The sequence below is a fragment of the Brassica napus genome, chromosome C1 (assembly GCF_020379485.1).
Source record: "Brassica napus cultivar Da-Ae chromosome C1, Da-Ae, whole genome shotgun sequence".
Taxonomy (NCBI): Eukaryota; Viridiplantae; Streptophyta; class Magnoliopsida; order Brassicales; family Brassicaceae; genus Brassica; species Brassica napus.
In genome coordinates this window covers 9590081-9613405 of record NC_063444.1, presented here as the reverse complement: position 1 = coordinate 9613405, position 23325 = coordinate 9590081, and the positions used below count along the sequence as shown (strand labels likewise).

Below are 23325 nucleotides of genomic sequence, written 5' to 3'. Positions count from 1 at the left end.
TTATCAAAATGTTAAGAGTTCAATTGTCTGTTTCTGTAGACAAATCAAAATGTGAAATTATAAGAAGTTCACCGAGAAAATTATATTGCTCATTGTAATTAGCTAAGAGTTTAGAAAAAGTAATGAGCTTCCATCCGTAAATATATTAAAACTACCCTTTATGTCCAAAATGCGCCATGCCTGTGGGGTTAAAAATGGTAATTACTAGAAGCTTTCTCTGGTTTCTGCCATCATAATCCTATTCACCTTAGGAGTCTGCAAAATCTACATGGAGCTTGTTATGAGCACTTGATGAGCTTCTTGCTTCATCATGATGCAGAGACTTGTCCTTAGTCGTTGTCTTTGAACGGGGAAGAGGAGATTCTTCATCTTTCTCTGGTTGGAAGTTCAAATCTATTTGTGCTTTTGAAGGCGGCGATGCATGACGCTCATAGTCCTTACTGGTGGTCCCACTGTTGTTAACAGATTGGTGACGTTCCTCATCAGAGTTTGGAGACTCCATCTCCTTGTGTGCTTTGTTTTCTATCTCACTCTGCTGCTGCTTCTTTTTCCGTTGCAACAGAGTTTCCCTACGGCGTCTCACTGTATCGCAGACCGTGCAAGAACAGCGTCGGCCGTGTTTGGGACTCGACCCACTCGGGGACTGTAAGCAAACAATGCAAGCGCAGCCGTTTCTATGCCGTGGGTGCTTTGAGGTTGATTTGGGTGACATCAAGAGTCCTTCAGCTTCGTCCTTGGCTTCCTCATCGTCCTGTTCAGCTAAGAGTCCTTTATTTGCAGAGCATGTTGATCCGAAACTAGACACAATTCAAAGAAAACAACAATAAACATAAAATCAATGGAGCTTAAAGAAACTATTTACTTTATCTAATGCTAGGAGATACATTTCAATATCTAGCAACATGCCTTTGCACCATGACTGGTACTAGTACACCTAATTTGAATTCTATCGGCATCATCTAAGATAAGAGTTACATTTTAAACAAACTAAAAGCAAAGAGGAAAGCCGATAGAAGGAATGTACAAGGTTTCGAGGATTCGAGATTAGGCAATTTACCCAGTATTTGGCTTCCCGATGATTGGAGCATCCTATTTTGAGACAACAAATATAGAAAGAAATAACTCAGTGAGTGATCTGTTCTCAAAAGTAAGACACAACAAAACAATTGGAGAAGCAAATCAACTCAGTTGTCGTCTTTGTCTTTATATTCATTATTACTTCTAAAAGGATAACAGTTAAATAAGATTCTCAGTCAAATGTAAATAAGTAATTTCTAGTCATTACACCTTTCTGTTTGGCCAAAGAGCAGTCAAGCCGACTATCATAAAGCACGCAAGGTATTTTTAAGCTTGAGGGAATAATTTCTAGAACCCAATGTGTCTATTATAGCATGAGCACACAGCTTGATTTCAAAAATCCGGCTGAGCATCAGGTTATATCTAAATATCATGAAAAATATTGTCTTCCAGAAGAGGAGAAGACCATGTAAAGAAAACTAAGATCCTAAAGCGGCATAAACCACAAATGCAAATTAGCTGAGAAAAAAATCATATGGATGTACCTCATACTCCTCAAACTCAATGCCTTCTATCGTAATTATCGATGGAGTGAGGTTTGGAGAAGGCAGGATAAATCCTTGAGCTTCTTCCCATGTTAGCTTCAGCTCACTGAGCTCTCCCTTTTCGACTTTCTGACGTTTGCTTCTTGTAGTCGTCATGCTACTTTTCTTCTTCCCGTTAGGTGGATGTATATCAATCGGTTCAGCCTGCTAATGCATATGCAGAAGAGATTAACTTTCCTCACACAAGCTAACTTGTCAAGAAAGTGTGTTAGTTTGGACTGTGAACACTTACATCTCCGTTTGTGCAACTCTCACGATTGTTATTCAATTCAGTTTCCTGCAAAGACACATTTCATAAGTAATAATATGTTCTAGATTTCTGGTATTTCCATCAGTCATGAGTTGCACAATCTAAAATATTCTACTGCAATCTAGAAACAAGCCCATTTCGCAATGGCAAAAAGGTCTGCTTCTAACATGAATCCATGTAAACAATGTATTTTCACTCATTATAACTTCGCTCGTCTTATTCCTATTTGTGTGTTGGCAATATTACAAAGTGCAGCTAACATCCAGGAAAGCTTCTTAAGACTAACAGTTAGTTGGCTAGTAAATTAAAATTGTAATTTTGGCAAACCAGAAGTACTTATAAATAAAGCTATCTAGTTAATTTAGAAAGTAACCTGAACAGACGACTGAGCGACCGAAGCCTTTCGGAACCCCATGATTAACTTCTTTTCTGGATCTGCGCGACTAAATATGACTAGAAAAAAAAAGTGAATGGATTTCAGTTCCCAAGCATAGGGCCCTAATACAAGACACTAACTCAGAAGAAGTGTAATATGCTTGACAAAAGATATTCACTATAATGCCACCAAAAGAACATATTTAAGCATTAGTTACATGGTAAAGGAACACCAATGACATACCTGTATCACCAGCCTGCAACTGCATGCTCTGTATGCATGGAGTTATTCCCTCTAGAAAATACATTCTGCTATTGTTGTTGACCCAAAAGCGGAACTGAAATGTCCACTCTTTACCCGTTGAGTCATGTACTGTGAGAGGCACACCATCGGTTTGGGAAATTTGGGGCAAGAAAGCCTGTTACATAACAGATGCCTTGTTCGTTTAATTCGACACAACAGGAAAGTGTACAGTTATTATGACTAGTGGATTCATGATGCAAAAAAAATAGTGTATTTGATATAAGCAGCAGACAGTCACATCCCCAATTGTTTCCACATGTATCACCTGTTAATTAAGATAATAAGAAAATGTAATTGCATATGCAAACAGTTATGTACCTCTGCACATTTCTTTGGCAGCACCATCCTCCCAACTCGTCCAGCATCACTCACACTCAGAATCTTCTCAAAGAGAGGGGTGACAACGGATACAGATCTTGCACATCGTTAAGGTTCAGGTAGCTTTAAAATGACAAACGTTTTTTTCAGTTTTATATATCATGAACCTGAGCGGGCTAAGTATCCAAGCAGAAAAGTAAAACGTATATATAAGACCGTCTATCTGAAAGGCTTACACCCACCCTACTCTACAACCTAGTCTAGACTTATTCACGTCAAAAGCTAAGTATTGATAAAAGACAAGAAGGATACTCGTTGGGTAGATTCTGCAGAACTTGATTTTTATATGGAACCTTGGGAGAATATCGTGGAACCACCTGATATTTTCCTGGCGTATCAAGATGAATCCCGAAATTCCAATTCTTGCTTTCCAGTGGCGAGTCTGCTCCATTATTCAAGTCATTGTGTAAGTGACTCAGTGGAGAAGAATTAGCTTTATGCCATAAATATCTTCCACCTAGTCCCAAGTGACCATTCGTCTCAACTGGTGTCGTTACGGGAAAAGCACGCTGTGCCCCCACCAATGGACCCTCCTTCAATGAGATCAGTGGAGGATATGCTGCATTGACGTTTGGACAAGTAGGTACTTTACAATTAGGCCCTGCAGTTAAAGATTCATTAGTAAGCAGCCGGCTTCGACTAATAATACAAAATCCCCTCAGCCAGAAAACATAAATGAGATTGCAATAAAAGTAATATAAAAATCTTTTTATATAAAAGCATGCATGCACCTGCTTTCTGATTATAAAGAATGCTGTTTGTGTGATTGTTCGAGTTTACACTCATTAATTTCCCCATCAAGTCATTCATTCCCCTGTGTTTCTCCGTGGAATATGCAGTGGCCTTGTCTTTAGAAGTAGGTTGATTAAATTCATAACAATCACCACGATCACTCTGCCGAATCGAAGGACCTGATAAATTAGGAGGCCGGTAACTTCTGGTTGAAGAATTCCAATCGATCGACAAGTCCTGGAATTTCTCAGAAATTGGAGACTGGAAAAGAAAGGATGGTGGTGGTGGCCTAAAATTAGGACCCTGACACGCATAAAACAGACTGTTATCGCGTGTGGCCTTACATCACAAAATATAGGTCTTCAAACACATGAAAAGGACCTTTGAACAGCTAAAAGTTTGCTAAAGATTAGCGAGAGTTGCTGAACATCATGAACCATATTGATTCAGGTGATATCAATCTCCCAAGAATAATATAAGGATGGAATTCTATAATAGGAAATAAAAAAAAGTGAAATCCTTTCTCACCACAGAAACTTTTTTTCGTGCACAAGTCAAGCACTCAATTCCTCCAGCATCCAGTAACATAAAAGCAGGTGCAGAAACAATACAACCGCAATGAATTCGCTGCACAGAATTCCAACAGTGAGAAATTTCATATGCGCACAGGGATTTTGTTGATGCGAAAGAGACTTCAAAAAATGTGTAATCAGTGCACCATTTCATTACCTTTCCACAAGACTCACAACACCTCCATCCGGAAGCCCTTTGGTGAAAGATGTCACAAAACCTTCCTTGCTCATAGGCAGAGCTGTCACCAGAATACAGTCATCAATATATATTTGCAAAATGGATAAAACAATAAATTGAATCAGAGAAAGAAAAACCAGTCTCTTGAGTCGGTTAATGCGTAATGCAATTATAGCTACTAAAAAAAAACTTTTAACTAGTCTTTTACTTCTTGTGCAAGTGAGACAATCTGATGAAGTCTACATTTCAAAAGCAAGTCAGTAGAAACTATAGTCTCCAAGCAAGCATTGGAACACACACATTCTAAGGGATGATCAAAGACGCATTGTTTCTAGAAAGCACTCTACAGTCTACAATACATACAGGGAATAAAATCACTATCGACTCTCTACTTAGCAAACCGCATTGATCCCACATGAAAAATTAGACCACGACGCTCTAGGTTCTACATTCATATCTAGAATTCAACAACACAAACCTTTCCCCATCAACATTGCAAAAAAGCAAAGCTCAAAAGACCAGTGGAGAAGAGATACGGTACAATCCGAAATCACGGTTTTCAAAATCTATCACCAGTGAGACGAGAGATACAAGAAAAAAAAAAAAAAAAAAAAAAAATTAAACAAACAAGCAAACAACGTTCCACCTAATTTTTCAAAAAATCGAGAGAAAAAAACACACACTCCAAAACTGTTAACTGAAAAGTGAAGGAAGCGGAGGGAAAGGGTGTGCTTACGCGCAACGGTTACAGAGGTCGGCGAAATCGCCGTTACGGAGACGCCATCCAGGGCGGTAACACTCGCGGTTGAAGTCAGGGCACTCGCGGTTGAAGCAAAATCTAGCGGAATAGGAAGAAGGCGTCATTGAGGACGAAGAAGGAAAGGGAAGCATCAAACCCTAGAAAATGCCTAAATAAACTGAGAGAGAAGAAGGAGAAGAAGAAAATGGTGGTCAAGTGTTGTTTTTGGCTGATCAGCTCTCTCTCTCTCTCTGAGATTTTACGGAAAAGGAAAGCTATAATCTCATTTATTTAACCTTATTTTATTTCTTTCCTCTTTTTTCTCTATTATTACGTTTTTATTCTCTCTCTCTCTCTTTTTATTTTAATCAACGCCAAGTCATCATGAGTTTGGTAGGTCCAAAATAAATTCCCATCATACCAAATGATATTTTATTTGATAACAACATTGATATGTCGCATCATTTTTTTTTTTATTATTTTGTTCGCTGTGGCTAGAATCTCCCCTTTTTCACCTTTTGCCATATGCAAATGCTAATATAGTATTTTGCCGAAAAGCTTTCAACTCTCACTCTATAGGTAGGTCTGTCTAGTATTTAATTAGCAGCACAAAGGGAACAACAACATGCGCCATGTACTAATGTGTCTTCATCTCATCTCATTTCTGACATTTGTTGTCAACCAGAATTATTCAGGAGCGTAGAGAGTGGCTTAAACTTGCCTTCAAGAGTACAAAACGCACTACTAATTTTTTAACAGATACATAATTTCAACTTGTTTTAGCCAAATCACAAAAATGCAGATTAATACTAAAGACTAAAGTACAAACCTGTGAAGTGTGAACAAGTCATAACCAATTAATTCAAGGGAGTAGTGATTGATTCTATCTACTGAAGTCTTTTGTTTCTACAAACTTGAAATTAATTGATCTACAGAAACACATCAAAAGCCAGGCGTTTGGAGGAGGGTTTACTTGTCTTCAGAGACTTCTTCCTCGTCTTCGTCTTCTTCCAATATATACACCAGGGCTCGTCTTCTCTCAGCAAAAACGCATGCCACTCCTCTCGAAGCTGTAAAGTAAAAGATGCTTCGGTGAACTTGAAAAGCATTTTTTTTTAGTTCCAAGGTGTTAGCTATAAGAATGTCATCCTATGTTGTTCGACATCTTGCCCTTTAGAGTCTGCAGTACCTTTAAAGATTTAGAATATGAATGTGGAACTTACCGCTTACTGCTAGAGGAGCAATGGTAGAATGTGGAACTTTGCGAACCTTTTCATTCTCCACTTCCAGGTAAACAATGGAGCTCTGCAGCAACAACATTTGTGAGGACTTTTAGGTAAACAAGATCGTTTCAAGATAGATACTAGATAACCTCACTCGGGGAGAAGTTGAGAATGGTTAGAATTAACATTACCTTCAAATCCTCTAGCTCCCACTGATTTAGACAGCTAGATCTTGAAATGGAAATGAATGGAAGGTTACCAGTTTGAACAACCATCATGCAGGCTTCTCCTGAGCCTTCAGAATTTGCACTTGTTTCGTTCATTAATAAAACCAGTTCTTTATCCTATTTCAAAATGAAGACTGTGTTACAGGACAGCTCAGAGAAAGAGAGACAGGCACAACCAGGTGACAAATGGGAGATAAAAGATAAATAATCAACCAGTGCTACGGAAGAGAATGAGTATTCACCTTGTAGAGAGATAGATCCACACAGTGGTAGCCACTTGGCACAGATAACAAGACAGCTTCCAGAGAAGTATAATCATTGGTTTGGTTGTTGGAGTTTTGCTTAAACCCCTTAGCTATGCCAATACAGTTCTGAATATCTGGGAAAGCTTCGTCAGGGACTTGAAAAGATATGTAATCAGTGTACCCACTTTCACAAGGTGTATCAGCACAGAGTTCATTCTGCACAAGCAGATTAAGGTTTAAGCATGTCAGGACGCAGGAGCAAAATTTTAGCTTTATAAATAGAAACGGACAATACGCAAGATTATAATAATGTACGTTAGAACTAATGTTGCAAATACCTTGTAAAAGGAAATAGACATCGGAATGGTACTACGCGTTTGCGTTGTTGACAACTGAAGAGGGCAAAGCGGCAACAACTTCAAACATGATATCTTCCTTGATATGGTTGTAAAGGGCATTTGAAGAGCCCTCTTGAAGCTAAAAAAATTGTTAAAGCAAATAAATCAAATATTGATGTCTAGTCACTTAAAGAAATCCATAAGAGAGTATGATCAGACATTGAAAGCTCAGCATAGTTTGTTTTGCAGGTAAAACTCCCAAAATATGTATAATCGTTGTTTAGCAATAATAATACTATACAATGCCAAGTCTATGCATCAGACCTTTGTCTCTACCACATCCTTTGACACATATCAGTTTACTAATGCTGTGCGCCGTGAAATATCATGTCCAATAATTGAAATAAGTAGAAAAACGTTAAGGCAAAAATTACCTGGACTCCATGTGTTGGAATTCCTTAGCCAATGTTCTCCGCAGAAAATCAGTGTCTGAAAACCCTCCAAACTGAATCAATTGTCTTACTCTTTCAATTGTTTTGCTGGAACATCAAAACCATAAGAGTTTATATTACTTGGAGGGAAAATGTAAGGAAATGGACAGATTTGGAGGATTCAATGGACTTCATTTGTTTCTACGAAATGCTTTTGTGAGAACACAATAACCTACTCTACTGAATCTGCCTACGGATGTTTCAAAAAGTCAGGTAACATGACCAAGATTCTGATCGACTAAAACATAATACGTAAAAGGTAGGTAAAAGCGCAGATAGGGAAAGAGGTAACCCACATATCGATTTCAATGTCATCATCAGCTTCAGATAGATCCACGAGGTCTTTCACCGGATCTTGATCATATAAGAACTTCAAGAATACCACAAGGAGTTCACTGCCACGGAACCAAACAATGTAACTACAAATAATTGGCTTTCAACACCATAAACAACATAGAAACACGCGTGCATACCTGTTGTATGACATAAGCTGATCATTTGGTTCTTGCATAAGATACTTTATGCTTTTGAGGAGCCAGTTGAAGAAATTTGAGAACTGAAACAAAAAGATTATAATTTTTTTGACACTGGTTGGGAAACATGGGAAACGTTATTCTGAATAACTAAAAAATTTATTGCCTAAAGGGCTGCATGCCTCTGTACCTGTTGGACAACAGAAGATAATACCATCATAAACCGTTGCACTTGTACGAGTAGAAGACCAGCATTTTCAGTTGCTTCATCAAGGAGTCTCTCATCCAAACCAATGCCTTGGTATCGTGCACGCCACCTCGAGAGACCTCTTAGTTCACCCATCCTGAATCCAATGATTTCTGCTGCAGGCTGGAAAAAAAAAACTATAGGTTACATATATATACCTAAAAATTATTTGCAATCTAAGCAAACCTTACTTAGTCTAACAATACATATATCCATTTCCAGGAGGGTGAAGAATGCTAAACCTGGAGATGGTCAAGGACAACCAGCTGAAGCTCTTTTCCTGTACCACATACTGACTTTAAAACGCGCTTGACACCCTACTAAACAAGATAACTACTTAGTGGGATAAAATAAAAACTAGCACCCTGAAGATGATCAAGCTAGGGAAGCTTACCACTTCACCAAGAGAGTTGACTAAAAACTGATTAAGTGCTGGGCTTATTCGTGCACCACCCAAAAGGCTAAGAAATTCTTCTTGAGGAGATGATTCCAGTCCTAGGAGAAAAGCAACGCAGCCTGTGAATCTATGAAAAAAACCACAATACACAAGCGGAAGTGGCGAATACCATTATCTATGATCAAGGTGGAAAGAGAATGAAACTTGTCGTGGAAAGTTTTCATGGCATCCGCCCATTGTTTGCTCAAAACTGATAGGGATTCTCGAATAACCTCAGTCAAATCTTCGATGTTGGAAGCTTGTTGAGCAACCTGATGAAGCTCATATTTCCTGAGATTAAATTTTGACGAGAGAACGAATAAAAAAGATGCAAGGCAGACCAAAAATGTGTCATTTACTAACATTTTCCAGTATTGAAATCCACATTAAGGAACAAACGAAGCAGCAACAGCGGAATACAGATAATTTGGTGTGTAATCATTCTTCTTGCAGAAAGCTTACCTCTTCCAAAATATAGATGTGTCCATTGCAAGGCAATGTAAACCATGCAAATCAATATTTAGCTTTTCCTCCTTTGGCTCGATATCACAATCCCTAAGTTCTCCTGTGCACATTACCACCAGGCGACAGAGGTCTTTCGACAAAGCAACCTAAGAAATGCAAACAATAATTAGTTCGAATCTGAAGACTCTTTACCCCTCCTTTATTAGTTTCCTCCACGGACATTCACTCTCAGAGACATGGAAACCGAAGAAATGTCACTTATATCATTCGAAAAGCATGGTTCTAAGGGATGCGAGTACCTTGTAAATAGTAGCATTAAATAGTTTGCAAGAGGCATGCCCATCCAGATAGGCCACAGGAACAGACAGCTCGTGTATATTCTGATCATGAGTTTGCAGGAAAGGTGAGCAAACACGTGAAACGAGAGAAAACAAGAGTCAACATTGAAAATAAAACAAGAAAATATTGTTCGTTGCTAGCAATAAAGATAAAAACGAAATTTACAATATGTTAAACTATACCCCTAACATCAATACTGAAAAATATGTAATAAGGGAGCCACTAAAGATTTCACAAGACAATTTACATATGCAAACAGTGCTGAAAATTCATTAAGCATCCTGAAACTCTATATGCAAACACTATACATAGATGGCTTACTAATTACTTAAAGTCAGAAGAGCGACTTACAATCTTCCCAATTTGAAATATTCCAAATATATTAAAACAGATGCTCCCATCTCGATCCCCACTGCAGAGGACGTTAAACTTCCGGAATGAGGCATTAGATAGTTCTGCTAAAGAATCTTCACCATCATCCATGAAACTGGAGTCACCAGCTACAACTCCAGGCATCTTCGGAGCTCTTGGAGCAGGAAGGAAGAAGCGTGAGGTACGGTCCTCATAAGCAGAGACTTTCCCAATTTCGTCCTGAAAACCAAACTCGCAGAGTAAGCAGAAGCTCATAAGAACGAAAGAATACCCATTGATATAAAACCAAAACATGAGAAATAATCATACGGTATTGGATTGTCCATCCTCCTCCCAGTTAAGACACACGACAGCTACATCATGGGGCTTCAAGCTCCTTAGTAGCTTCCCATTCTGCATTTGAAAATTAAGAGTATTAACCACACTCTGATAAAAGCATGATTATTTTCCTTTGCTATAGCAGTGGCTCAAAAAGAATCGTTAGTCCATCAACAACAACATCATTAGTACCCAGGATTAGCTACAAAGTCTAAAACTTGCCTCAACATCGTGAAGTGCAATGGTTCCATCCTCAAGCCCAACAGCTATGGCTTTACCATCAGGACGCCAACATAAAGAAGTAACAGGCCTTCCTATAAGCCAAAAGAAATGAAAATAGACTTACTAGTTATTACCTAGAGAAAAAAAAAAAACTGAATAAATGAGTAAACTTTTAATTGCAGCACATATTTAAGAGCCAGAAACCCATCATGTATATAAAACTGTCTACTTTTTATCTTGAAAAAAGTGAATAAAGAGAAGTGTTTTCACCTGGCGAAATAGTCCATAACCTCTGCCAATTGAACCTATGCAGCAAAATCTTTGAATCCTCCGTAACCATTGCGAGTAAATCCTTCTCAGGGTTCCACTCTGCTATCTTAATCTACAAAAACATGAACCAAAAAAGAGGCAAGCCCCCATGTCTAAAATCAGAAAAAGCCACCAACTTTGAGCAGCAGAAGAGAAGAAAAACCTGAAAGGGTATGGGCTTGTCGAACTGGAGCTGGAAAGGAATGCTACTTTCTTCACCCTCCTCACTCTCCATCTCCGAAGATCCCAACGTTTTACAAAGTAAAACAATTACTAGAAAAAAAAATTAGAGGTTTTCGACTTCTTCCAAAGCTACAGGAACTAAGGAATCAGAAAAAGAAGAGCTACAAAGATTGAATTTGAATTTAGGAAGGCGGAAGGAGAAGACGGAGGTCGCCGGAGAGCAGAACGAGACGCACTTATGGCAAAACCTGGCGGGATTTTTCTCTCAATTCCAATAAAACACCCAATCTCCGGTTTGATCTCGGTTTTGTTTGGTTTATAAATTTTGGTTTTTCGGTTGACTGAGATGATAAACCCGGTTCGGGTTTCGGAGATTTCGACTACGGTTTACAACTGGTTTTGAATTTCCGGTTAAATTATTAGGACTGAGATTGAAAAAACCGGTTCGGGTTCGATTTTGACTGGGGTTCAGAGCAAAGGTAGTAAACCTCTTCTCCTCTACTTTCCCCCACTGACAACGACGATGGGTGAAGGAGGAGAAACAATAGCAATAGCAGAAGAAAACGGCGGACTAATTGTAGACTCAGGAGAGACAAACTCCACGTGGCCCGCCATGAGATTCGATGTCTCTCCTTACCGAACACACCATTTCTCCAAGCAGTTCAGGGCCTCTCGAAACCCTAACAATTTCCTCAAGGGTCTTAAATGGTAACCCTTTCTCTCACACTCACTCTCTCTCGCTTAAAGTTTTGTTCTTTTTCTTAAAGTTTGGGTTTTTACAGGTCACCTGATGGTTCGTGTTTCCTTGCAAGCTCTGAGGACAATACACTTAGTCTGTTCTATCTGTAAGTTGAAAACTCTTATGTAGCGTAGCGTATAAGCATTGTGGATTGTGTATGCTTGGGTTTGTTTTAGTTTGAAAATTTGTGCATTAGGCCTCAAGATGGAGGGGAGTCTAATGGTTATGGAGTGACAATCCCTGAAGAAGGTAACATTTGCCGTTTTATGTTGTGTCAAGTAGTTTTGTGACTCGTGGTGTGTTTATGATTTTTCCTTTTAATTTTTTGGGATTGTAGATTCATATGGTGCGAGTCTTCTTGTGAATGAGGGTGAATCTGTTTATGATTTCTGTTGGTATCCATACATGTCAGTTTCAGGTAATTTAATAAGCTTATCATGAAGGCTTCTTTCTCTCTCTCTTTTGGCTTAATGAATGACTGATCTTGGCTGTTTTCACTGTGATTGATTCAGACCCATTAACATGCGTCTTCGCTACCACAACTAGAGACCATCCCATCCATCTTTGGGATAGCTCTTCTGGTGAGGTGCTGATTTTTCTCTCCATGGAATCTGCTGCTTGGGGTTTTTGTAAACTTAATGTTGTTGCGGTCATTAGTTATATTTAGGACCTGGAGAAAGAGTGTTCATGTGCTCTATTATATTGCTTCTCTTTGTTATCACTATCGTATGGTGTGTATCTGGTTATTTATATGTGTATATACCAATGGCAGCTCCGATGCACGTACCGAGCCTATGATGCTATGGATGAAATAACTGCTGCCTTTTCAATTGGATTTAATCCTGGTGGAAACAAGTAAGCAAAAGCATGTTCTAATTCTCATCCATCTTCTTCGCATATGCTAGAGAATTTGAGTAACAGTTCATTTGGGTGTGATTGTGTCTTTAGGATCTTTGCTGGTTATAACAACTCTATAAGAGTGTTTGATCTTCATCGTCCCGGTAGAGATTTTGGGCAGTATTCAACTCTACAGAAAAAGAAAGAAGGCCAAGCAGGTTGTTTTCAGTTCACCACTCCAACGATGCATTATCATTAGTACAGATCATGCATAAACAATAACAGTATGCCTTTGCTGGTTTTGTAATTTGCAGGTATATTATCTACTCTTGCCTTCTCTCCAACTAATTCTGGAATGTTGGCGGTGGGCTCTTACGGACAGACTACTGGGATTTATAGAGAAGACAACATGGAGCTGTTGTATGTTTTACATGGTCAAGAAGGTGGCGTTACACATGTAAGCCATTAACTTTTTGCTTTGTTCTTGTACATTTTTAGAAATGATAAATCATAAAATCAAACTTTTTACTTGCTTTCAGGTTCAGTTTTCAAAGGATGGGAACTACTTATATGCAGGAGGCCGCAAGGTAACATGCTCTTAACAACTTGGTTTACATGTTAAGATGGCCCCTTTTTAGGCGAAGAAAGTGTTATTGATTTGAAGATACTAAAGCATTATATTATATTTTAATCATGTGTGCAGTAACCTTACCAAACATTGTTTGTTTTTGTTTTTGTTTTTTTTGTTTTCAGGATCCTTACATTCTTTGCTGGGATATGCGGAAATCTGTTGAGATAGTTTACAAGTGAGTATTAAGTTTCTTTTATTTGGCTTGGGTTGTCTTTGGGTTTTTAAGTGAGTATTAGCTTGCTGAACTTCAGAATTGATTCAATCTTTTCAAATGTTAAGTAGTTTTCAGTTTCTTTTTAAGTACAAATGAGAAAGTGTTGAATGGGTCTTTCTATATGTGATCAGATTGTACAGAGCAACAGAGAACACAAACCAACGTGTCTTCTTTGATATTGAGCCGTGTGGACGACATCTTGGTACCGGTGGTCAGGTACTATTGATCTTCCTTCCTTTGCTTTTGTTTTAAAGTATTCAAGACCAACTTAAAGTGAAGTGAAATTGCTAAAATCTTTTCTCCATATCTCTTTTCTATTTATTTTTTCAGGATGGTCTGGTTCATATGTATGATTTACAAACTGGAAACTGGGTCTCTGGATATCAAGCTGCTTCAGGTAAGCTTATTTTTTGTTCTCTGAGTAAATTCTCCACTTCTTGATGAGATACTAAAGCATAATAATTACTACTTGCAGATACTGTCAATGCTTTTTCTTTCCACCCATACCTTCCAATGGCTGCTACATCCTCTGGTCACAGACGTTTCTCAATTCCTGATGATGACGATGAAGATAACAACGATGTTCAATTAAAAGGTACATTTTGCACCAAATCATAAGACTATTTCCCTTCCGACATCTTAAATGTTTACTCTCTTGCTAATGTTAAAAAAAAAACAATTCTTTATATTCCTTTTTTGTTTGGTCACACAGCTGATGAAAACTGTGTATCTCTGTGGAGTTTCTACGTCACATCCCAAGAGAACACTTCTGATGAACATAACAATGGCCTTGCAAGCAATTCTCATCACTTGAATGTCACAGGAGAGGAAGAAAACGCCTAAGATATATCTTATTATTTTCACTCTACTGTTTTCTGTTTAAAAGAAATTAAAAAAAAACGTTTATTAGTCTTATCCTTTTTTTTTTGTCAACGTTTATTAGTCTTATCCAACTAAGAAAAATGTTGGCATATTCTCTTTTTTGTGCAATGCATTTATTTTGAAAAAAATAAAAGATTACAAAATCCTATGCTGCTTATCTCGAATCCAATGAACATTAAAAAAAAAAGTCATACTCCTCTGTTTACGTAACCACCAAACTCCTCGCCTTCACCACCGTTCAAACTTCCCAAAGCCAACACGTGGCAAAGATCTAATATTGATGATCCCATGAAACCACGCACGCACGGTCCCGATTATCCCTCCCCCGAATAAAACGCACTAACTTGTACAGAGAGAGCTCCTCAACTTGGACTAGATTTAATCACAAACTGCCATTGACGGCTGTCCATTAACAAACCGCCACGTGGATATACTCGAGTACGAGCTTTTTTTTATATTCTTCTTCAGGTTTCAGTTCTCTACAGTTCTGTTCTCTTTTTTTTTTTCTCTGTGTTCTGATGATTCATTATCTACATTTGATCGGTGAGCTTTGGTTCTGCAGTGTTGCTAAAGTAGCCGAGTGGTTCTTGGAAACTATATTTCTCAGGAACTTTCTTAGTGGAGGAGGAAGAACAATGAAGTCGAAGCTAGACGGTGAGGAAGAGGAGTTAGAGTTAGGATTAGGTTCGGTGACGTTCACGAGAGGGTTAGGGAGAAAAAGGGTTTTGTTTTCAAGTAGAGTCCGAGAATCTTTGCTTGAGATTCCGGCAACTGAATCGACCCCCGTGAAGAGACAAAAAAGCCGAACTACTAATGTTTCGTTGTCTTCTGAGAGATCTGGCCTTGAATCTCTGCCTCAAGAACTCTTGGTAAAAGCTTATTTTACTCTAAATTAAATTTTTAAATAAATTTAGATTTGATTAGATATGATTTTAACAATAAGAGTTTTTTTACAGATTCGAGTGGTTTGTGGTGTGGATCATGAGGATCTGAAGAGTCTAAATATTGTATCTAAATCAATCAGAGAAGCTGTGAGTTCCATTAATTCCATCATTTTATTTGATTGATTCTGATTATATTCTTATTGCCAATTTGACACTATAACAGAGTTTGATAGCAAAAGAGTTACACTTTTCATATACCACACCCAAAAAGACTCGAGCTTCTCGAAACCAACTAGCTTTTGAGGATTCGAGCCAGCAAGTGGAAGATGTCGAGCCTCCTAACGCACCGGTTCGCCATCGTTGGACCAAGGCTAAGAGGAAAGAGGAGCTGTCTAATGTCTCTGTGGCATTGTTTACTTGAAAATGATGATGAGATGTGTAGATGGTGGGATTCGAGTGGCTAAAGTGTTATACACTTAACTACTGTTAAAGTCTCTTTGACGGTTGTTAGCCTTTTAAGATTAGTATGCAATTTGATCCAGAAGCTTTTAGGGTTCTAGAGTTTGGTTTTTGTGTATAGTTTCATTTTCTGCATACCTTGGGAACTGAAATGGTTTTTTAATGTATTTCAGTCTTTTGGGTTTTTAGTCAGAGTATCCAAGGTTCTGTTTTTGTTTTTGTCTCAGAGGTTCAATAAAGATAATTAATTATATTAGTAATAGCAGAGTGATTGGTTGAGTTTTATCACTTTATTTTAATTTTATTTATTTTTAAATCACTAAACTTTACCAATCATGTTATAGCTTTATTTTTAATAGTTAAAAGTTAAATGTAGAAATTTTTATCAATCATGATTTAGCTTTATTTTTAAAGCTACAACAAAAAAAATTAAAGCAAAATTTTTTTAAATGTATTTTAGGTAAAAAAACCTAAAATTTTTTTTTATAGACTGTAGAATCTGTGAAATAAAAAAAATATCTATAATATTAAATAAATTAGATAATTATAATTAAAAACATCTATAAATATTTAATTCAATTTTGAGTGTTGTAAAAATTATTAAAATATTTTAAATAAAATATATATTATTTATATATCACATTTTAAATAACAATAAACTTTGAGAATTTATAAAAAATATTAATATAATTATTTTATATATATACATCACAGATTTCACATATTTTATTTTAAAATATCTACAGCGTATAATTTACAGCTACAACAAATTTAATTACAACAAAAGTCTGAAGAAAAAAATCTACAATAATAACTTTACAGCTACAACCAATTTACCTGCAACTAAACTTTTATAGCTAAATATTTAGAGCCACGTTCCAACCAATCATCCCCATATGTATCCAATGAACTGTAGTCATAAATTTTTAAATATTACAATATCTATTATTTACCTAAACTAATATCATCTGCATATTGTAATTTGTTCATGCGTTCTGTAACCCAGCAATCCTCTTCTATATACAAAACTTTGATCATACAAACTACTCACAACTCCACAATAAAAATTACATCATCTGATGATATATGAAATGAAGGTTGTCCAATATTTTCATATTTTTTGTTTAAGGTCAAATCATACTCGATATCTAATCAAAATTGTACTGTTGCCATATTAATCCATCGTAAGGAAGAACTAACCTGCTAATGATCCAACTAGAAGCGTTTAGATAAGTCGTTTTTCATCCCTTTGTAAAAACAGCACCTACTTTAAAGTTTACTGTTATTTCATTCACACGATGGCCGCTAGAGTCATGACTACGAAAAATCTGAAATAATGTCTCCAACGTTGTCATTATCTGTCACTATATCTGATCACCTAGGATATAGTCAACTTTTCTAAAATGTAACTAACTATAATGTATTGGATTATGTTTTAATATGGAACACGATAACGATACACTACAAGAAAACAGCGGTATTCTGACGGACATTCCGACGGAAAATGAAATCCTCGGAATATACCGAGGAATTTCCGAGGAAATTCCGAGGAAACACAAAATTGGGGTTACTCGGAATATACCGACGGAATTCCGAGGAAACCTCAGTCCGTCGGAATATTCCGAGGAATTTCCGAGGAACAATGTGTTCTTCGGAAAAAACCGATGAATTCCGAGGAAATATTATAGCCGTTGGAGAGCCGTTGAGGGATTTTACAAAATTCCGAGGAAATTCCGACGAACTAGCCTTTTCCGTCGGAATTCCGTCGGAATTTCCTCGGTATGTCGGCAGGATTTAAACTATAAATACAAGCACTCCTCTTCCTCTTCTTTCACTCCATATCTTCATCCTCCCTCTTACTCTATTTACACACGAATTTGATTCATAAAAAATATGTCTTCTTCAAATTATTTTCGTTCTTGGATCGATCGACCTAATTTGGATCCGAACACGAGATTGCTTATGGAAGAATACCAACGAGGTATAACCGAATTCATGGGGTTAGTTCACCGACAACGGGAAGCAAAAACAGGTATGTTAAGATGTCCTTGCTCTAATTGTAAAAATGGAAAGGTTATTAAAGAGTGGGATGTTTGGACTCATCTATATTTGAGTGGGTTTACACGAAGTTACAAAATTTGGTATCATCATGGGAAAACTGATTATGAACATGGTAGTACTAGCGAACCTCAGCCAGCGGTTAGATTAGAAGAACCAATTAGAACGGATGTAGATTATGGTGTAGGTACTGAGCAGATGGTAAATGATCATTTTAGAGGGGAAGATTTACCCAATGCAGAAGCTAGGAGATTTTATGATATGTTGGATGCTGGAAAGCAACCATTGTACGAAGGTTGCAGAGATGGTCATTCAGCTTTATCATCTGCTACAAGATTGATGGGCATTAAAACAGATTATAATTTGGCTGAAGACTGTGTGGATGCGATTGCTGATTTTGTAAAAGGTATTCTACCCGAGGATAATGTAGCTCCTGGTTCATACTACGAGGTTCAGAAACTCGTAGCTGGTCTTGGTTTATCGTATCAGGTAATAGATGTATGCAGCGACAACTGCATGATTTATTGGAGGGCGGATGAACAGCGGGTTACATGCAAATTTTGTGGAAAGCCTCGTTATAAAGATACGAGTGGAAGAGTTCCAGTGCCATATAAAAGGATGTGGTATTTACCTTTGACGGAAAGGTTGCAGAGGTTGTATCTGTCTGAACGCACAGCGCAACCAATGAGATGGCATGCGGAGCACTCAACAGATGGTGAGATCAGACATCCTTCAGATGCAAAAGCGTGGAAGCATTTCCAATCAAAGTATCCCGACTTTGCGTATGAGAGAAGAAATGTCTACCTTGGATTATGTACTGATGGTTTCAGTCCGTTTGGCAAGAGTGGAAGACAGTATTCTCTATGGCCCGTCATTCTTACACCATACAACCTCCCCCCAAACTTGTGCTTGCGACGAGAGTTTTTGTTTCTCTCGATTCTCGTTCCCGGACCAGAGCATCCTAAGAGATCACTTGATGTGTTTCTTCAGCCACTAATATATGAGTTGCAACAACTATGGGCTCAAGGTGCTGAAACATACGATGTTTCGTGTAAAGAAAACTTTCAAATGCGGGCAGTACTAATGTGGACAATAAGTGATTTTCCAGCATATGGTATGTTGTCTGGATGGACAATGCATGGAAGGCTATCATGTCCATATTGTCAAGATAACACTGATGCTTTCCAACTAAAACACGGAAGGAAAACGTGTTGGTTTGACTGTCACAGGAGATTCCTACCACCTGATCATCCATATCGTAGGAGTAGGAATTTGTTTACGAAGAACAAGACGGTGTTTGACAGTCCACCTTCGAAAATTTGTGGGAAAGATTTGAAGATACAACTAAGAGATTTTGGTGCAGAAAGGACGCCAGAAGTCGGTGGCCATGAGCGTTTTCCGGTAGATGCTGTTGGAGAACTACATAACTGGCACAAAAAAAGTATTTTCTGGGATCTGCCATACTGGGAGGATCATCTGCTAAGACATAATTTAGATGTCATGCATATTGAGAAGAACTTTTTTGACAATCTCATGAACACGATCCTTAATGTTCAAGGTAAAACAAAGGATAATTTGAAGTCCAGACTGGATTTAGACGATATATGTGCTCGTTCAGAACTTCATGTTGATGAGAATGGTAGGGCTCCTTTTCCCATATACCGACTTGATGCAGCGGGAAAAGATGCATTCTTTGATTGGATTTCAAACGATGTGGAATTTCCAGACGGTTACGCATCAAATTTGCGTAACTGTATCGACAGAAAGGAAGGAAAGTTTACTGGCTTGAAAAGCCACGATTGCCATGTAATGATGCAGCGCCTCCTTCCGTTCGCCTTCAAGGAACTATTACCACGAAATGTTCATGAAGCAATTGCAGGGATAAGTGGTTTCTTCCGCGATTTATGCACGAGATCAGTGACTCTTGAAGGTATTGAAAATTTGAAGACTAACATAGCCGTGATTCAGTGCAACCTTGAGAAGATATTTCCTCCCTCATTTTTTGATGTTATGGAGCATCTTGTTATTCACCTGGCAAGAGAATTGGAACTTGGTGGTCCTGTGCAGTATAGATGGATGTATCTGTATGAGCGGTATATGTTCCATTTGAAGAAGATGGTGAAAAATTTAAGTAGGGTGGAAGGTTCTATAGTCGCACAGATGATCAATGAAGAAACTTCAAACTTTGCCGAGTACTACTTTCCAGCAGAAGTTCAGACCAAAAACAGAAGACCTGCTCGGCATGATGATAGAGGCGAACGGGCAACATATCATGTTACGGTTCCAGACATTTTCACAGATGTTGGACGACTTAGCGGAAAACCAAAGGACCGTCGACTTACTGAGCAGGAGCGCAGTCATTTGCAAACATATTTGCTCACCAACTGCGAAGACGTTCTTCAATATGAGAGGTAAATAAATGAGCTTACAAATTTTTATTTTAACAAATCTTAATTAATTACATTATTGTCATCATATACAGGATTTTCATGGCAGAAAAGCGGTTCGAGTATAGATACGCCACAGAGGACGAACTAGAAGAAATGAAGCAGAGAGAATTTAGTAGATGGATGTTTACTTATGTGAGTGCTTTAAACAAATTAAAATATATTTTATCACATATTTATACTAATTCACATTTATTGATATAATATATATATATATATGTGCTATTAATAGGTGTCTGCTGGTTTGGCCAGAGGTGAAACATTTGACGATTGGATACGTGAGATGGTCGTTGGACCAAACTTTGTTGTGAAGTCATATCCGAGATTTTGTACTCGAGGATATGCATTCACAACTCAGAAGAGGAGACGTTCGAGTACGACTTATGATGCTGGCGTTTGTTCTGCATCAGGAGATGATGTATACTACGGACACATACATGAGATTTTGGAAATTAAGTATTTGGGCATGGTTGGATTGCGCTGTACTGTTTTCTATTGTGATTGGCACGACAACACCCCAGATCGAGGTGTGAGAACAGATGCATTTGGTGTTACATCAGTAAATTCGAGGCGAAAGCTGCAATATTATGGTCCTTTCATTCTTGCTTCTCAGGCCGATCAGGTAATTAAATGTTAATTATTCAGAATGATTCATCATCATGTGTATTAATTTATAATTTTTCTAAATGTTACAGGTTTGTTATATCAAGTATCCCCGGGTAAGGAACAGAGATGATCCATGGGTTACTGTTACAAGACTCAACCCGAGAGGCCGAGTTCAGGGAAGTTCTGAGCTGGAAGACCCACTACAACCAAGCACATCCGGCAACTTAAGTGCAGCAGAAGATTTAGCTGGAGTTGGCCTTGTAGTCGATTTAACCGACTTTGGAGAGGAAGCCGTCGTTCACGTAGAGGATGAACCAGTGATTGGAGAGTTTCACCAAGATCCAGATTCAGATTCATCTGGTGATGATGACTCGGAAACAGACTACCATTGAACTTATTATTTATTTATTTTTAAGAAATACCGAGGAAATTCCGAGGAACACTTGATATAACCTCTTTCCTCGGATAATAGTTATTTGGTTTATCTAGCAAGGCAAAGCTGAATACGAATTAAAAACTACTCAGAACACAACCAAATAAAACGAAGAAACCATGTAAAAAAAATACGAACTCATAATTAAGAAACCCAAAAAAAAACTCAGTTCAAAATTAACAGAAAATAAGACCATAAAACGTTAGAATAGAAAAGAAAATAAAATAGTCGGTGATAGCTCCTACTCCTCGTCTCCTGCTCCAGATGTTCCTGCATCATTGGGTCTCTTGGACCTCTTTCTTACCCTGTGTGTACCACTCGAACCCGAACCAGAGCTGGATGGAGAGTTGTCCCGATGAACTACATCATCCTTTTGGCAACGACACGGCCTGATACGTGAAATGGCAGCCCAGATCTTCTGTAGCATGTCGTTGTTTGTCTTTATGCTCTGATCTCTCCAATGTTGTTGCTGGCGCGAAGTGGCGTTCGGTGGAAGCTCTTGCAGCTTGTACTGGCTGGAGTCTGATGGGAGTAGCTGATGGGGTTGTGAATCATCTGGAATGGCTTGTGCAGCCTCATCTTCTCCTTCTTCATCAACCACGCCCTTGCCTTTGGTCTGTGAAAGATACCTCATAGTATACTTTCTACACTACGAATGCCAGAAAACCTTCCTGATGGCTATCATCGGGACGGGTGACGTATGCGGATGCTATGAACTGGCGTACCAACTCCGGATAAGTGGGTTCGTTGAGGTTGCATAGTTGGCCTAGACCCATGTTCTGGAACAGTCCTTCAATGTCTGCTTGGATTCCCAATATTGTCATCGTCTCAGGACATGCTAGTTGTGTAGCCGGAACGGCTACCTTCTTCATGTTGTTGTAGTGGGTGGTATCAGACTTATCCCACTTCTTTGGCCTTTGCTTCTCCAGCTGAGACGAACCCTCTTCTTGTGTGTTCTTCTTTGCTGACATTTTCGTGCGCTTCATTCTCTACAAAATAGAATCATTGCTCTCAACATGGTTATAATCAATTAAGAACTCAAAGCAACATGAAAATGAAAAGCGAAATCGAGTTGTGATAAGAAAAAACCAAATTGAAAAAAATTCTCAATCCCTAAATCATCTCAAATCCTGTTACAAACTCGTTGATCACAGACAATTGTGTTCTATTCCATGTTTAAACATTTGTTTCATGCATATTTGATCAAGGAATCAACACGGAAATAAGAAATTCACAAAACCCAAAAAATTGCTCAAGAACACGATTTCAGAATGTGGAGATTCGCAGAGTATACCTGTCTTAGGGTGAAGACGAGTGTAGGAATCAGGTAGAGCTCGAAAAATCAAGTGGAATGGAGCCCAAAATTGTTCAAATCGGATGATTATAGAGAGAGAAAGGGGGGGCGAATTATAGGGGAAATCGGAGGGGATGGGAGTTCTAAGGTTTAGATCCAGAAAAGGTCGGGTTTTGCCTTATAATTCTGTTTTCCGAACACGCATCGATCGATGCATTTTTGTTCTATAACGCATCGATCGATCACAATCTTACGGCCCGGTCCATCTTTGTAATCGATCATTTGTTTTTGTTCAGAAACGCATCGATCGATGCGTTTTTAAAAAAAACATACAAGATTTTCCGAGGACATTCCGAGGAACAATTTAGATTCTCGATCGATCGATGGGAAACTCTCATCGATCGATAACAATCTTACGGCCCGGTCCATCTTTGTAATCGATCGATTTGTTTTTGTCAAGAAACGCATTGATCGATGCGTTTTTAAAAAAGCATACAAGATTTTCCGAGGACATACCGAGGAAAAATTGAGATTCTCGATCGATCGATGGGTTACTCTCATCGATCGATCACAATCTTACGGCCCGGTCCATCTTAGTAATCGATCGATTCGTTTTTATTCAAAAACGCATCGATCGATGCGTTTATTTAAAAAAAATTACGTTTTGAAACCCCAAACACTAGTTCCTCGGAATTTCCTCGGAATATTCCGAGGAAATTCCGAGGAAGAAGAGGGTTTCCTCGGAGTTCCCTCGGAATAATCCGAGGAAATTCCGAGGAAATAGGGTTTTTAAACCGAAAACA

The 23325-nt window shown here is 38.2% G+C and overlaps 4 protein-coding genes across 5 annotated transcripts; 2 read left to right on the top strand and 2 right to left on the bottom strand.

Moving 5' to 3' along the window:
* Positions 1 to 50: 50 nt before the first annotated feature.
* On the bottom strand, positions 51 to 5431 carry LOC106375725 (B3 domain-containing transcription factor VAL3-like). Of its 2 annotated transcripts, none has more exons than XM_013815708.3 (12): positions 5148 to 5431; positions 4391 to 4472; positions 4190 to 4288; positions 3661 to 3964; positions 3182 to 3530; positions 2870 to 2966; positions 2492 to 2666; positions 2246 to 2325; positions 1855 to 1899; positions 1563 to 1769; positions 1058 to 1089; positions 51 to 797 (listed from the first exon to the last, which is right to left on the bottom strand). In XM_013815708.3, the coding sequence occupies exons 1-12, from the start codon at positions 5300 to 5302 to the stop codon at positions 248 to 250; spliced, it is 2175 nt and encodes a 724-aa protein (XP_013671162.2). In that variant the 5' UTR covers positions 5303 to 5431; the 3' UTR covers positions 51 to 247. The 2 variants fall into 2 exon arrangements, with proteins under 2 accessions (XP_013671162.2, XP_013671163.2); XM_013815709.3 differs by having other exon boundaries at positions 1563 to 1766; positions 5148 to 5429.
* Positions 5432 to 5878: 447 nt separating this feature from the next.
* LOC106375728 (anaphase-promoting complex subunit 4) lies at positions 5879 to 11274 on the bottom strand. The gene is made up of 19 exons (XM_013815715.3): positions 11019 to 11274; positions 10817 to 10928; positions 10547 to 10638; positions 10316 to 10399; positions 9986 to 10225; positions 9595 to 9675; positions 9293 to 9441; positions 8961 to 9121; positions 8789 to 8889; positions 8637 to 8711; positions 8338 to 8517; positions 8148 to 8230; positions 7971 to 8069; positions 7618 to 7722; positions 7184 to 7322; positions 6843 to 7061; positions 6565 to 6717; positions 6374 to 6455; positions 5879 to 6220 (listed from the first exon to the last, which is right to left on the bottom strand). The coding sequence occupies exons 1-19, from the start codon at positions 11088 to 11090 to the stop codon at positions 6120 to 6122; spliced, it is 2328 nt and encodes a 775-aa protein (XP_013671169.2). The 5' UTR covers positions 11091 to 11274; the 3' UTR covers positions 5879 to 6119.
* Positions 11275 to 11490: 216 nt separating this feature from the next.
* LOC106375729 (telomerase Cajal body protein 1-like) lies at positions 11491 to 14435 on the top strand. Its single transcript, XM_013815717.3, has 14 exons — positions 11491 to 11746; positions 11821 to 11883; positions 11974 to 12026; positions 12115 to 12195; positions 12290 to 12363; positions 12550 to 12632; positions 12726 to 12832; positions 12929 to 13071; positions 13154 to 13201; positions 13368 to 13420; positions 13591 to 13675; positions 13790 to 13856; positions 13935 to 14054; positions 14172 to 14435. Exons 1-14 carry the CDS (start codon positions 11562 to 11564, stop codon positions 14300 to 14302), a joined length of 1293 nt encoding a protein of 430 aa, XP_013671171.2. The 5' UTR covers positions 11491 to 11561; the 3' UTR covers positions 14303 to 14435.
* Positions 14436 to 14705: 270 nt separating this feature from the next.
* LOC106375730 (F-box protein SKIP27-like) lies at positions 14706 to 15944 on the top strand. The gene is made up of 3 exons (XM_013815718.3): positions 14706 to 15210; positions 15298 to 15372; positions 15449 to 15944. The coding sequence occupies exons 1-3, from the start codon at positions 14860 to 14862 to the stop codon at positions 15644 to 15646; spliced, it is 624 nt and encodes a 207-aa protein (XP_013671172.2). The 5' UTR covers positions 14706 to 14859; the 3' UTR covers positions 15647 to 15944.
* The last annotated feature ends 7381 nt before the right edge of the window (positions 15945 to 23325 follow it).

What these genes read in the sequence shown, in the direction of transcription:
- LOC106375725 (XM_013815708.3), bottom strand. Translation starts at nt 5,302, where the DNA reads ATGCTTCCCTTTCCTTCTTCGTCCTCAATGACGCCTTCTTCCTATTCC. An exon ending in TCTTTATAATCAGAAAGCAG is followed by an intron (nt 3,531 to 3,660) that starts GTGCATGCATGC and finishes CTTTAACTGCAG; the next exon opens with GGCCTAATTGTAAAGTACCT. An exon ending in ATCGGGAAGCCAAATACTGG is followed by an intron (nt 798 to 1,057) that starts GTAAATTGCCTA and finishes AATTGTGTCTAG; the next exon opens with TTTCGGATCAACATGCTCTG.
- LOC106375728 (XM_013815715.3), bottom strand. Translation starts at nt 11,090, where the DNA reads ATGGAGAGTGAGGAGGGTGAAGAAAGTAGCATTCCTTTCCAGCTCCAG. An exon ending in CACCTTGATCATAGATAATG is followed by an intron (nt 8,890 to 8,960) that starts GTATTCGCCACT and finishes CTTTTCTCCTAG; the next exon opens with GACTGGAATCATCTCCTCAA. An exon ending in TGGATCTATCTCTCTACAAG is followed by an intron (nt 6,718 to 6,842) that starts GTGAATACTCAT and finishes ATTTTGAAATAG; the next exon opens with GATAAAGAACTGGTTTTATT.
- LOC106375729 (XM_013815717.3), top strand. Translation starts at nt 11,562, where the DNA reads ATGGGTGAAGGAGGAGAAACAATAGCAATAGCAGAAGAAAACGGCGGA. An exon ending in TTTAATCCTGGTGGAAACAA is followed by an intron (nt 12,633 to 12,725) that starts GTAAGCAAAAGC and finishes TTGTGTCTTTAG; the next exon opens with GATCTTTGCTGGTTATAACA. An exon ending in TATATGCAGGAGGCCGCAAG is followed by an intron (nt 13,202 to 13,367) that starts GTAACATGCTCT and finishes TTTTGTTTTCAG; the next exon opens with GATCCTTACATTCTTTGCTG.
- LOC106375730 (XM_013815718.3), top strand. Translation starts at nt 14,860, where the DNA reads ATGATTCATTATCTACATTTGATCGGTGAGCTTTGGTTCTGCAGTGTT. An exon ending in CTCTGCCTCAAGAACTCTTG is followed by an intron (nt 15,211 to 15,297) that starts GTAAAAGCTTAT and finishes GTTTTTTTACAG; the next exon opens with ATTCGAGTGGTTTGTGGTGT. An exon ending in CTAAATCAATCAGAGAAGCT is followed by an intron (nt 15,373 to 15,448) that starts GTGAGTTCCATT and finishes ACACTATAACAG; the next exon opens with AGTTTGATAGCAAAAGAGTT.